The 12,808-nt window shown below is 52.4% G+C and overlaps 6 protein-coding genes across 6 annotated transcripts; all 6 read right to left on the bottom strand.

The window, feature by feature from the left end:
• Positions 1-665: 665 nt before the first annotated feature.
• Positions 666-1,986, bottom strand: LAESUDRAFT_246516 (uncharacterized protein). Its single transcript, XM_040901726.1, has 2 exons — positions 1,848-1,986; positions 666-1,782 (listed from the first exon to the last, which is right to left on the bottom strand). Exon 2 carries the CDS (start codon positions 1,644-1,646, stop codon positions 969-971), a length of 678 nt encoding a protein of 225 aa, XP_040762652.1. The 5' UTR covers positions 1,647-1,782; positions 1,848-1,986; the 3' UTR covers positions 666-968.
• LAESUDRAFT_246515 (uncharacterized protein) lies at positions 1,987-3,175 on the bottom strand. The gene is made up of 3 exons (XM_040901725.1): positions 2,448-3,175; positions 2,320-2,338; positions 1,987-2,268 (listed from the first exon to the last, which is right to left on the bottom strand). The coding sequence occupies exons 1-3, from the start codon at positions 2,762-2,764 to the stop codon at positions 2,263-2,265; spliced, it is 342 nt and encodes a 113-aa protein (XP_040762650.1). The 5' UTR covers positions 2,765-3,175; the 3' UTR covers positions 1,987-2,262.
• On the bottom strand, positions 2,846-3,100 carry LAESUDRAFT_657015 (uncharacterized protein; the record flags this gene model as incomplete). The annotated part of the gene is made up of 1 exon (XM_040904655.1): positions 2,846-3,100. A coding segment is annotated over one exon (255 nt), but the record flags the coding sequence as incomplete, so codon positions are not given.
• Positions 3,176-6,953: 3,778 nt separating the features above from the next.
• On the bottom strand, positions 6,954-7,655 carry LAESUDRAFT_246528 (uncharacterized protein). Its single transcript, XM_040901727.1, has one exon. The coding sequence runs from the start codon at positions 7,586-7,588 to the stop codon at positions 7,217-7,219; it is 372 nt and encodes a 123-aa protein (XP_040762649.1). The 5' UTR covers positions 7,589-7,655; the 3' UTR covers positions 6,954-7,216.
• LAESUDRAFT_246762 (uncharacterized protein) lies at positions 7,121-9,356 on the bottom strand. Its single transcript, XM_040901728.1, has 4 exons — positions 9,097-9,356; positions 8,180-9,029; positions 7,721-8,123; positions 7,121-7,655 (listed from the first exon to the last, which is right to left on the bottom strand). Exons 1-4 carry the CDS (start codon positions 9,259-9,261, stop codon positions 7,616-7,618), a joined length of 1,458 nt encoding a protein of 485 aa, XP_040762648.1. The 5' UTR covers positions 9,262-9,356; the 3' UTR covers positions 7,121-7,615.
• A 1,606-nt stretch (positions 9,357-10,962) lies between these two features.
• On the bottom strand, positions 10,963-12,791 carry LAESUDRAFT_750856 (TPT-domain-containing protein; the record flags this gene model as incomplete). The annotated part of the gene is made up of 4 exons (XM_040911630.1): positions 11,866-12,791; positions 11,687-11,814; positions 11,212-11,636; positions 10,963-11,189 (listed from the first exon to the last, which is right to left on the bottom strand). Exons 1-4 carry the CDS (start codon positions 12,649-12,651, stop codon positions 10,963-10,965), a joined length of 1,566 nt encoding a protein of 521 aa, XP_040762647.1. The 5' UTR covers positions 12,652-12,791.
• Between the last annotated feature and the right edge of the window lie 17 nt (positions 12,792-12,808).

Genomic DNA, 12,808 nt, shown 5'->3' with positions numbered 1-12,808 from the left:
AAGAAAATCCTTAGACTCGCCGCCTCAACCCTCGAGAACGCACTCTCATTGCTCCTCTAGTCCCTCAACTCCTGGATGAGAAGACCAAGCAAATCGTGGACGGGTCACTGCAAATGTTCGAAGAGAGGAAATTATGTCGAAGGCGTGATAGAGAATTGGAGTATCTTCGAAATGGTGCGTATGTGTTCTGACTTGGGCTGGTGCAAGTGATCGTAAAAGGGCCCGGGTATACTGCCTAATCAAATAAAGACATAAACCGTGAAACAGTACCAATCTCGCGCTATCATTAAATAAAGTCCTAAAACATGCCGGGTACGCGACAACATATAGCGAGCCAATGCAACTCCGATCCATCCACGACATTCACAACACTCCACCTGATTCAGTGGCTCCATCAACACTTCCCGTCCAAACCTCCCGCTCAACGGACGTCAAACGCACGAGATGCACAGCGATGCCTCATCGAGCCCAGTGAGATTTTCAAGCAGCTTGGCGTCCAGCGCAAGCTACGTGAGCGGTTCATACACTTGATGAGGTATCTGTTCGACGCGGGAACAACTAGCTCATGCGCCATATACCTTGACGCAATCATCAAGTAGATGCTGTGGGTGCATCCTGAGGTCGTCGAACTCAGTGGCCCGCCGTCATGCCGAATGTGATGGATGGAGTCGCGCGGATGTAGGAAGCATCATGCCACTCTCCATTTCCGTGCGAGCGGCGTTCCGCGCCCGTGCGTCGATATCGTCACCGCCTGCCGCGCGTTTCGAAAGCTTTGATATCAGGAAGTTCCAGCCGGCGCACTGGATCGAGGAAGATAGATCCCGTTACGTGCGTAGGAGATCTTGGGCCACTCGTGTGTGTTGACGCTCATGGGTAACGACGCCTCATGCGCGAATTCGTGCTCACGATGATCAAGACGAGCGAATGCACGTCGTTCCTTGAGCGCCGTGCTGATGGGATGGCTGGCGCTAGTGGTCGTGCCGCGCGCTGTATGGGAATCGTGCGATTGAGTTGGGGATGGAAGAAAGATGGCGGTTGAGCAACCGCCGGTTGCAGGGAAGGAGGATGTGAGAGTTCATTTGCGCGTTCGGCCGTTGAAAGGTACTTGTCGCGAAAGCTGTTGGTTTGAATTCGAGTTGTGCTGTCCGGTCGCTATTGTATCGCCCCGATGAATCGCATGACGAGGCTACCTTGACACTGTACATTCCGGCTGTGATCGATATATGAGGGTCGTTCGCCGTCGCATCACGAGTCATTCGCCCGAGTCGGAGGTCCTCCCGCAACTGCAACTTCGAATGATACCAATCGAATTGATTATCATTAACGTTGTCTTGTGGGTTGATTCCAGCGGATAGCGCATACTTGAAAATGTATCGATGGGAAACATAACTGTCGTGAGATGAACGTTTGCTGGCGGAGCATACGGTTGAGAAGGAGTGGAGACGACACGGAGAATAAATATGCCTGAGTGTTCGAATGGTGGTGGCGGTATGCAGGAAACCGGATACTCGAATTCGCAGATATGTTATGTAATAGCGCGTGATATGTGCGGACGGGGGGATTGGGAAAGGAATCGCGGTACGTAGCCAAAAACGTGCAGGACCGTATGACACTTCGAAGAGCGGGGGAGACGATGGCCGACGCATTCGCAGGTCACTTGAGCATGCCCTTCATTGTTGCCAGAGTGGAGACAAGACCATGAACGCAGGAAGCATCTGCTGGAGATACAACGGCTGCGATGATCAAAAGCCATTTTCCCGCCAAAGATCGGCCATTGTGGCGCTGCAGTTCCAATATGACGATGCAGATGAACGCGTGAGTCTAGGCACAAAATGCGGGAAGCTCACCGGAAGATACCTCGCTCAGTCAGTTGTGGGAATAATGGTGGAAGTTGCTGCCTCCACTGCTCCTCGGCCTCTGCGTCTGCCGCATTGGTATCTCCGAATCTACTTCCAAGACGTATAAGTGCAAATTCTACTCTGCTCAGCATCCTGAATGAATCAGATGAAAAATGGCCGTCCATCTCTTCGTGATGGGCGGGCTCGTAAGTTTGAAACACGTGCTCCAGTTCTCTCTTCGTTCCATTGCCTGAAGGGTCGTATTGCGCAAACCAATTGAAAACTATCACGATTTCTCGAAGTTGGTCTGAGTGGATTGAACACAAGACTTGATACAATGTATCCAGGTCGAAATATTGCTGGATACAAGTAAATTGTAGCCATAGTCTCTGCAGTGAGGTGTGGCCACTGAAAGATGTCCGAGCTAAACCTAGAGAGACTCTGGTTAGCGGAGGTGCCTACATGAAAGCAGAGTGCGCACCTGCAGCAAGCACCTTTGGCTTTGTGTATGGTTTGTAGTATTCCAAATCCAATCGCAGATCCGAGAGTGAGCCAGAGCCAATCTTCAGCATTTGCTGCGATTTCTGTTTAGTAAGTGGGTGATTATACCTTGCACCTATGAAGATGAGTTTTCGCAAGTGACCCGAGATGGAAGGATGAGCAAGGAAGTCGATGAGTGTCTCTGATGTGCATTCGATTGGCTCGAGCCACATGAACCTGATCTTGACGCGATTGTCATTCAAACCAAATGCATCGTGGTGAAAGTGGTCGTGTGTGAAGTCCACGTAGTTGCATTTGAGCTCAACCAGGGCTGGCAGGGCGGAGACGAGGCGCCCAAAAACGGTGATCGACGGGAATGTGACATGTTTGAGATAGAGGCAGGAAGATGTCGCTATGCATCGTCGACGGCCCCCACGCTGAAGCATAAATTGTGAGCCGCTCGAGCCGGGGCAGCATGGGAGCGAGCATGATTGCCGCCATCCACAGTGCTGACGTCGACAGATCTGTCAATTTTTGGTAATGATCATAGTCATATCGTGCGCCCGCCCCGACCACTTCGGCGTCTGCTTCAGCATCTTTGCATACGCCTTCACATCCTCGACACTTTTGATCTTGATCTGCATGCGCAAGTGGAAACAACTGCGAGGGTGCCACGCTCGGCAGACAAAGATGCACTGCCTCAAAGCATCCTGGGTATCCCACAGATGGTCAATCACGTTCTCCCACACCTCCATCGGAAGCTGCGGCAGAGGTCTCCTCGCTCCTCGCGGGCGAGCCAGTGCAACCGGCCCTGCTCCGCCACTGACCTAACACAGCATAGCACAAAAAGCTAAAGGGTCAAGGACGCATGCGTAGAGCTTTCCCACTCACTGTTGGTGCAAGCCTTTGTACCTTGTCTCCTGAAGCTTCCGCGATGTGTTTCAGGTGCTGTTCGGAGGATGCCATGGCGTTGGTGTCGAGTGGTCGCAGCGCAGATGCTCGCAGGTGAGATTTTCAAGGTCGGCTCTCCAAATATATGTATTCATCGCATCGCATTGCAACGTGCCTCCGTATGCGATATCTTCTAGAACCCACACACGAGGCACGGTCATGTGTATCCCGGCGGCTGCAGATAAAACGCGAGGCAAGACATGCATACCGCGATCAGTTCATCGGAAAGTGCGTTCATACACTTCATGGACATTAAGTATGCATACTCAAGATTTCATGCACCTTGCAGACGGGTAGACATCCGTGAAGCTCTTTGAATGTCCCACATACAGCACCCGACTAGAAGGACGTGCGTACATCACAGCGCCGCTTCGAAGTACGCAACGACTCTAGGAACGGAAGGACTAGCGTCTTGCATAGCATCATCGACGCACTGCACCTCAGGCCTCAACATCCATCGCAGCTGCGATCACTGCCAAGCAGAGGGAGGGAAAGGCGCAAGGCTGGAGTGGCTTTGGTGTGCCGTGCTTTGCCGCGTTCACTTCTTTCCAGAATATGGTATCGGATCGATGGTATCAGACCGCATATGGTAAAATCGCCCGTGCTTCATCAAGGCAATCATATCTCCGCACTGGCTCGGACACCACGAGTGCGGCCATGCAGCAGCCTACCTGTCCATGCCGGTGAGGGTAAGCTTCTAGTGTGCGGATCGCTATACCAACATCACAGCTTGCGCAGGACGGGCGGCGGCGGTTCGCAACACGCACGCAGGAAACGCATCGCCATTCAGGCACCTACTAGGAGCTGTGTCCCGTCAATCTCATGTTCACAGCGCAGGGTTAGACAGGAAGGATTCATCGACGCACCGCATTCATACCGCGTCCGTGAGGCTAGGAAATCTGCAGACAGGACAGCCATCTCTCGCGCCGAATGTCCAGGCAGTGCCAGTCCACAACTTGAATCCTGAAGCCGCTGGTCAGAGAAACTTCATCGAGCTGCATGCTCACGCTGCAGATCGTGATCGTGAGGGCCGTTGACGTGTACGGTGTTGCAATCCGGCAAGATAAGGTCCTGATGAACAACGGTCGGAACGAAGTTAAGTTGACAACGAGCAACGCACGATGAGAAATCGCCTGCAATGGAGAAAACAGGGCAGAGAACACGTTTGACAAGGAACTCACATGATGCGTGCGTGCATTTTGTACCTAGTACAAGTGCCTGAACCAGGAGAAAGCCCAGCTATGAGTGTGATGTCTGCGAGCAAGAACGACAGGAGCACGTTGAAGTACTGTGACCGCCACAGTCCATTGCACTTGGTCTTTTCGAAAGTCGAGCTCACCGAGGAGTTACGCAGATCGAACTCATGCTCAACGACCTTTGTTTGCACCAGCCTCCAGTTTGTCTCCCCTGGGCAGACTACAAAATATCTGCTTCTCTGACAGAGGGAGGTCAGCAGATATATAGCCAGTCGTTCAATGAGAAGTGATTTGCACTTGCCTCCTTCGCTTTCTGAAACTCAGAAACGATAGTTTCCGGACACTCGACCTATCGTGAACAATGCTGAACTTCGAGTTTTCGCCTCACGTGTAGTCGGCGCAAAGTCGGCGCTCTTAGAAAGCGCGAGCTTATTGAAGAGGAGCGTGATGTAGGTTTAGGCACTCCTACGTCTCGGTGATGGGCGGTCTTGTGGTATTCAGGCTGTGGTAGCGGGAGTTGATCGCTTGCGACGGTATGCTAGGCTCGAGTTTCTCGTGGTGCATATGGGTTTTGATCGTTTCCGCGGCACACTATAGCTAGTTAGTACTCCGTCTTTGCGATGACCCACGTCGCACTGTCTCGCGGTACCCATACCATCTCCATTCGCCTCCATGGCAGGCTAGCAAAGCTCCTCTTACTCGATCTTTTCTTTTTGATATATTCTGCTCGATTGCAGATCAAGCATCAGACACCCGCGATAAATACGAAGATTGTGAGTGTATTTCTGTCATATTGACTGGCTTGCCATCTGGTTGTTTTAAATACTGACTATCACGCATGCAGAAATGAACAATGCTCGAGTGCCAGACGGGCTGTCTGTGACATTGATCGAGTCGTTCGCACCCTTCAGAGGCTGGAGGCATCCATGGTGTGTGGTTCGTGTGAGGTCCAGCACGCGCGGGTCTCTGAATGACGACGAGACACGCGTGTTTGGTACGAGAAACCTTAGTCTAATGGTATGACTTTGACAACCCTAACATGACAAGCATTCCCGGCCGCCAACTGCTTCGGCTCTTCACGAACGCTCAGCTGGATTACAAATTCAACAGAAAGGTCGCGTTTACTTTCCTACGTCAGTGAGAATCGCCTTCAATGACCCTCCAGTGATCCGAAAATTAAGCCAAGAAATTGGCGGAGCACTCGTTGAAGGAGAAGATAGTCGAAGTGTGGCGGAAGATAAGAATTTCATTGGATCAGAGAGCTGCAAATTATCCGTGTGTACGTCTCAGGATAAGCGATCTAGGAAGTTAGTTTTCTGATTCATGTACACACGATCCATGGAACGATACTAATCTCGAGCAGTCAATAGATAAAGGCCCGAATCCTTGCAGGCTATGTAAGCGGCTCGACATCCAATCTCATCCCGATCTGGAGCAGCTCATGCATGCAATCCCATATGTTGACGCCGTCTACCAAAAGATACTGTGTATGCATCCCCGTCCTCGAACGCACCGCCATCGTTCGTCTCCGATCCCTACATCCGTGTGCCTGCGGCTCTCTCACGATAATCAGTAGGCCACCGAGGACGTCATGATACTCCTCTCCACCCCCCTGCAAACAGCGCGCATCGACAACATCTCCGTCTGCGCAGGCCAATCTTGGGGTTCCGCTCCACTTTGTGAACGCGGCCGGCATATAGCTATAGCGCTGGACTGCTGGATCGAGAATGATAGGGTCTCGCCGTGCGGGTAGAGAACGACCACTGGCATGCGCTGCTGTCTGTGCATGTGGACGATGCGTGCATATATCTCGGTCCCCAGTTCGCTCACGCACAGCTCAAGGAGAGTGAGTGTACGCCATTTCCGAAAGAGTCTGCTGGTGGGATGTCTGGTGGGGCCAGGCTGACTTGAAATATATGTTCGACTTTCAGGGGAAGAGGGAGATTGAGGCTGGGGGATGAATTAGTGGCCGCGGGATGGCAGGCGCGAGCATTTTGCAGTCATCCAATACACAGCCGCCGTACGCCTCCGGTCGAACGATTTGTACATACGCACGCCTTTGCGCCTCACGTTGCATTTGACAGGGTCTCCCAAGGATGCCATCATTTATGTGCTCGTCCGCCGGTGGACAGCCTCTGGTGCACTTCAATGACATTTCCATCTGTAGGCTTTATTCTTCTCATAATCCCGAGGCCTTCACGAAACCGGTCCGCGCTGTGGGGCCCTCCGATGCGAGAGAATTGCGGGTGAATCGCTGAGTCAAAAAATGGTTGGATCCCGTCACGCGCACAGGAAATCGAGGCCTCCGACGCTCATTGATGCTACTGGACAGTCCGAAAATGTGCCCATGTGCGGGTTCTCGCTTGCATAGATCGAGGTGAGCAAGGGTTCATCGTCGTTGTGCTGTGTGGTGGGCTGATCAGGAACTGTGTGTCCAAAGAGGGAAATCGAGGTCGAGGTCGAACTCAGGGTAAAGGAGATGAACGAGCGGATGCAGGTTATAAAGGAGGATGGTGTAAGAATTTCTTTCCGCGTTCGTCGGTCGGAATCGTTCCCTGCGAGAGGGCCCTGCGCCTTTAAGAGATGCATCCGATAGGTCTGCTGTGTTCGTATCGAATCACTTGCAAGTGCGGAAATTTCCTGCGCTTCTAGATTAGCTCCGTAGAATAAGCGCTCCTTGCATCGCCGTGAAGACGACGAAACGGTCGGATAGACGTCTTTTATAGAATTCTTACCAAGATCTCCTGGCTGCTATGGAGACCTTGTGGGTTGATTCCAGCAAGTAACGCGTACTTGAGAGCGTATGAGTTGGGAATATAGCGGTCGTGGGATGAGGGATTGCTGGCGGAGCATACGGTCTGGAAGAGGTAGAGACGAGATGGAGACGAGATGGAGAACAGGGATGTCTGAGTGTGCGGACGGCGATGGCAGTGCGCAGGGTATCAGATGCTGGAATTCGCAGATGATGGAGTAGGGACTTGCGGAAGGAAACCATGATGGGTAATCAAGAACGTGCAGGACCGTATGACCCTTCGGAAAGCCGGAGAGATGAGGATAGAAGCTTTCGCGGTCCATTTCAGCATGTTGCCAGAGTGCGGACAAGCCCATGAAGACGAGAAGCATCCGCTGGAGATATAATGGCCGTGGTGATCAAAAGTTTCCTTCGTACCAAAGTCCCCTCACTGTGGCGCTGCAGTCCCAATATCACGACACAGATGAATGCATGAGTCTAGGTGTGATATATGGGATACTCACCGGAAGATACCTCGCTCGGTCAATCGTGGGAATAACAATGGAAGGTTCTGCTTCCACAGCTCCTTGATCACTGTATCGTCCACAACGCGGCCTTCAAATCGCACATGCCAGGGTGAAAGTGCAAATTCTACTCTGCTCAGCACTCCGAACGAGTCAGATGCAAGATATTTGTCTATCTTTTCGTAGAGAGCAGTCTTATAGATTGTGAGCAAGTCCTTCATTTTGTTCTTCAATTCATTGATTTCGATTGCGCTTGAACTCCAACGGAATACGATCACAATTTCTCGGAGCTCGCCTGACTTGATTGAAAGTAAGACTTGACTCAACGGGTCCAGGTTTCGAGAAATATCATAAAATGTTAGCCATAGTCTCCGCAGTGAGGTATTATAAGCGAAGGATAGCGCTGAATGTGGAGAGACTCTGATTAGTAGAAATGCTTAATGAAACCAGAGTACACACCTGCAGCAGACACCTTTTCGTCTCCTCGTGGTATTGAGGGCGGAAGATCCAATCGCAGTTCTGAGAGTGAGCCAGATGCAGCATCCAACAATCGCTGACATCCCCATTCGTATTGTGATTCAGCGATATAGATTGAAACATCGATGACGAGTTTCTGCAAGGTGTTCGAGATGCAAGGATGAGCAAGAAAGTCGATGAGTTTGTTAGGTCTCACGTATAGACCTCCTTGGAGTGACAAAGACCTGATCTTGAGGCGATTGTCATATAGACCAAATGTCTCATGGTGGAAGTGGTCATGTGTGAAATTCAGACGGTCACATTTGAGCTCGACCAGGCCTGGCAGGGTGCAGACGAGGCGCCCAAAGACGGTGAGTGATGGGAATGTGACATGAAACAGATCGAGGCGAGTGATGGAGAACGCCGAAAGATGCAGGAAGATGTCTTTGTGCATCGTCCATGGCTTCCACTCTGAATCCTTGATTGTGAGCCGCACGAGCCGGGGCAGCTTGCGAGCGAGCAGGAGCGCCGCCGGCCACAGTACTGACAGATCCTTGCATCCTACGGTCATATCGTGCGCCCACCCCGACCACTCGGGCGTCTGCTTCAGCACCTTCACATAGGCCTTTACACCCTGGACACTCCCAATATTGATCTGCCTGTGCAAGTGGAAGCGACTCGGAGGGTACCACGCTCGGCAGACGCAAATGCACACCTCCAAAGCATCCTGATCATCCCAAAGATGGTTGATCACGTTCTCCCACACCTCGACCGGAAGCTGCGGAAAAGTTCCCGTGGCTACTGCTTCCACCTTGCATGTGCCCGCACGGCCTGCTTTAACCTTGCCCTTGATCTAATGCAGCGCAGCATGTGAATGGTCGGTAATGGTCGGGAAGTATGCACGAAGTCCGCCAACTCACTATTCGTACGAGCCGTCGTGAGTTGAGTCTCCATTTTTTCGTCCTGTCCTCGAGCCGTTTCAGCTTCTGTTTGATGGACTTCATAGCATTGGAGTAGAGAGTGGCAAAGGATGCTCCCGGGTGTGGATTCCCAAGCCGGCACTTGCAATATATATATATTTTCATGTCGTCCCATTGCAACGTGTCTCTGTATGCCGGAATCCCCTACACTGCCCCGCAATGCACAGCCGTGTTCACACACATAATCATTGCTCGACGTGGGTGCTTTCTGAAGGTGCTGTACGCATGCCATCTGTTTATTGATGATGAACGACTCAGTGGTATATGCAGCGGTCGACCAGGCAAGAACCATGCGTACCTGGGCAGCTGCAAATATGGGCAAATAATTTGAGACGCGACACACATAGTGCGACTATTTCATTTTATTTCAGTCGGTATGTGCGTCCTTCAGTCCGTTCATACAGTTCATGCGCATGCAGACTCAAGGTCTCACGCATCTCGCTAACGGATGGAGATTCGGGAAGCTCATCTGATCTCCCATGTACAGTGTCCGACCAGAAGCCTCTTGATATGATCGCAGTCCGCACAGGACGCATGCACGCGGGTCAGCAAGATGCAGATGGAAACGCATCACGGTCCAGGCACCCGAATGCCTAGGAGCTGTGCTCCCTCAATCCCACAATCACAGCCCAAGGCTTGACAGGAAGTGTTGTTCATCGATACACCGCATTCGTGTCACCTCCGTGATGCGAGAAGCGTCTGCACACAAGGACAACCATCTCGGGCACCGTCGCACCGAACATCCAGGTCGTGATGGTGGACAAAGTGGCTGATTCCTTGAGCTGTCAGCCAGAGAAACCGTGCCGAGCAGTATGCTCATGCTGCAAATTGGCGGTCATGGAGAAGACAAGGGATGACAATGCTTGATCGCTCACATTACGCGTGCACATGTACATAGCACCCCTTCGCCTGCTACGAGCACAGTGCGTGCACAGCAAGAGCAGGGCCATGTTGATTAGTGTTGAAGCTTGAGGCTATACCAGATGATTCGGGATAACAGGCTAGCCTTGTGGCTTCACCGAATGGATGCACGCCAGGCCACAAGAAACAGGTGGGTGATACAAAGCTGTCAGGATGTCCGTATAGCATCTGCGCTATTCCGTCAGTCCATATATTACCCATGCTGAGCTTAATCGAACCATCTGCTGACATACCACTTTCATGCCACATCTGTGAACGTGAACGAGGGTCCTATGAAGGCTCAGACGTCCAACTCCGCTGCTCGCCATCCAGGCGGTGATAGTCAACAAGCGATCAATTCCTCGAACTGTTCGCCAGGGAATGCTCCTCGAGCCGGATGGTCGTGGTATATCGCAGACGCAGATCACTCAATGCTGTGTTCTGATACAGCTGGAGCGAAGATGGATGAAAAATAAGGACGTTTTTCTGGACAGATCGACAGTTTATTATAATATTGTCTCAAGCGCGCGCGGATCTCGTACTACCTAGCATAGTTGCCTGAAGCGGAGCTCCACTACGAGCATGGTATCCGAAAGCAATAACGAAAGAGGATGTTGAGGTTGTATGCGCATGGCTTTGTCGTGTCGTGCTCATTCGCCCTGCTCGAGGGTCAAAGTCGGTCAATTATACGTGCGAGTGTAACACAATCAGCATCAGTTTCATGGCATCAGCCGTGCTAAGAACTTGTGCCCTGTGAAGCTTAATAGCGAATGTGGATAACAGAACTATGTGTGATACAAACGAACTTCCGAAGAGTGTGATACAGTGCAGTAGCATATACGCGTTCTCGCAGTCCTCTGGTATCATCAAAAGGAAAAGGTATCGGTTATGTGCAAAGGTGGAATGCTAGGCGACCGAGATGCCACGGGGCAAAACTCGGTTCCGCTGTCCGTGTTTCTTCTCCATTTTGGCGAGATACTCGACCCATGCGTACCACGCCCCGCCCGCGAGCGTGACGCAGATGCCGAGCGCGTTCAGTGGTGTGATCGTCAGCTGGAAGAGAGAAACCGCGCAGAGAATCGTGAGGGCCTGCTTCACGTTCGCTGTATGGGAAGCCATCAGATCGTACCAAGCTGAGAAATAACGTGGACACACCTGCGACAGTCATATTGAGGGCCCCAATCCGCTTGTTCGCGCTGAGGCTGACGACGTTCAGACCGAACGCGATGGTGCCGTTCCCTAGGAGCACGAGCAATCGTGCCCAGCCCGCGACACCCTCTTCCGCAAAAGAGTGCCGAACGCGCCCGAGCTCGCCCGAAAAGTAGGCATACACCAAGCAGAGCGCACATGCAAGAGGAGAAGTGCGCGTGAGGAGGTCGAGCGGATGCAGCGCAAGGCGCGGCGGGACAAGCAAGGCACCTCGCATGGACGTGGTAGGAGTGCGCCTTGTATTAGATGAGGAAGTGAGTGGTGGTGCAGATTGGAGAACGTTGGTGTAGATTGTCTTGAGTGCAGCAAGGAATGTACCCAGTAGTGTCAGAAGGAGACCCCAAATCGTGAAATAGTAATCGCCATATGTACTGCACACAATGTGAGCGCACTCGCCAAACACTTGCATGACTCTACTTACGCTAGTGCTACGCCTGCCATTACGGGCAATAACGTCATGATCTTCAGCCTGCTGAAATGTGTTCCGAACAATAGCATGGATAGTGCAGTCGTGAATATGGGAGTCGCAGCACGGACGACTTGGTGAAACTGCATAGCATGTCAAGTTTAATTTGACAACGCAATCCTGCGACGACCCACCGGTATAGTGACCAATTGTAACGAGGCATTGCTCACGGCGATATTCACCGCATATAGCACGCTGAACGCTGCTAGGACGCCATGCTGCCGTGATGTCAACCGCGCAGGAACGTACGTTCCCTGGTGACGTAGTGCCCAGCCGCCGAGCGTTCCACACAACGCATGCAGTGCCGTAAGCGTATACGGGAACGGGAAGCGCACGAGTACCAGCTTGTTGTATAGCGTAAGCCCGAGGTTGAACGTAAAGTACAACGCGATCCAGGACACCTGGGAATGCAGCCAAGCAGGCAGTGGGAAGCGTGTCCGCTTGCGCTTGCGCGCCGTGGCGGGCTTCGAGCGCTCCGATGCTTGCGGAGAGAGGACAGGGAGGGACGGGGACGCCAGACCGGAATCTGAGAGGACGGGTGAGGGAGGGATCGACTCGGCTATACCCGTAGCAGTGTTACGCGGAAAGCCAGACCGCTGCCGTGGGGAGGAGACCGAATGGGTGGTCTGTGGCGGGAATTGTGCCCACTGTCCAGCATCAACTTGAGCGTCGTTGCTCGGGACCAGCAGCGGAGAGAGGCCGTCGCGGTGCAGTAGTAACCCATCCCCGGCAACTGTCCGGTCGTCCTCCGAGAGCTGAATACGCAGCGCTTGCCACCGCAGACCACTTAATTCGTGCGCATAGAAAGCGGAAAGCGGATCTCCGAGCTGAGGACTCTTGATCGCATCGTATCCTGGGCTATCATAATGCGGTCGAATGTTCAAATCGCTGCGGATGTGAAGATGAGGCTGTGGACGCATGGCGAAAGCGTCAGATATACAGAAAAGACAGACGAGGTTCAAAAACACTGCGCATCCAGCAGAGGAGTTGTCGGAACAGGCGTGAAGCTGCGAGATAGACCATCCGCCTTGCCGCGGGAGTCCCTTTTTGGAAACCGATTCTCAAGTCACGTGCAAT

This window comes from Laetiporus sulphureus (assembly GCF_001632365.1).
Source record: "Laetiporus sulphureus 93-53 unplaced genomic scaffold LAESUscaffold_29, whole genome shotgun sequence".
Classification (NCBI taxonomy): Eukaryota; Fungi; Basidiomycota; class Agaricomycetes; order Polyporales; family Laetiporaceae; genus Laetiporus; species Laetiporus sulphureus.
The sequence above is the reverse complement of the archived record's forward strand: the minus strand, read 5'-3'. Positions and strand labels throughout refer to the sequence as shown.

Excerpts from the sequence above, each read along its gene's own strand:
- LAESUDRAFT_246515 (XM_040901725.1), bottom strand. The coding sequence starts at position 2,764 with ATGCTTCAGCGTGGGGGCCGTCGACGATGCATAGCGACATCTTCCTGC.
- LAESUDRAFT_246528 (XM_040901727.1), bottom strand. The coding sequence starts at position 7,588 with ATGCTTCTCGTCTTCATGGGCTTGTCCGCACTCTGGCAACATGCTGAA.
- LAESUDRAFT_246762 (XM_040901728.1), bottom strand. The coding sequence starts at position 9,261 with ATGAAAATATATATATATTGCAAGTGCCGGCTTGGGAATCCACACCCG. Across the intron at positions 9,030-9,096 it reads CACGACGGCTCGTACGAATA|ATCAAGGGCAAGGTTAAAGC; the intron begins GTGAGTTGGCGG and ends GCGCTGCATTAG. Across the intron at positions 8,124-8,179 it reads CGAAAAGGTGTCTGCTGCAG|CGCTATCCTTCGCTTATAAT; the intron begins GTGTGTACTCTG and ends CTCCACATTCAG.
- LAESUDRAFT_246516 (XM_040901726.1), bottom strand. The coding sequence starts at position 1,646 with ATGCGTCGGCCATCGTCTCCCCCGCTCTTCGAAGTGTCATACGGTCCT.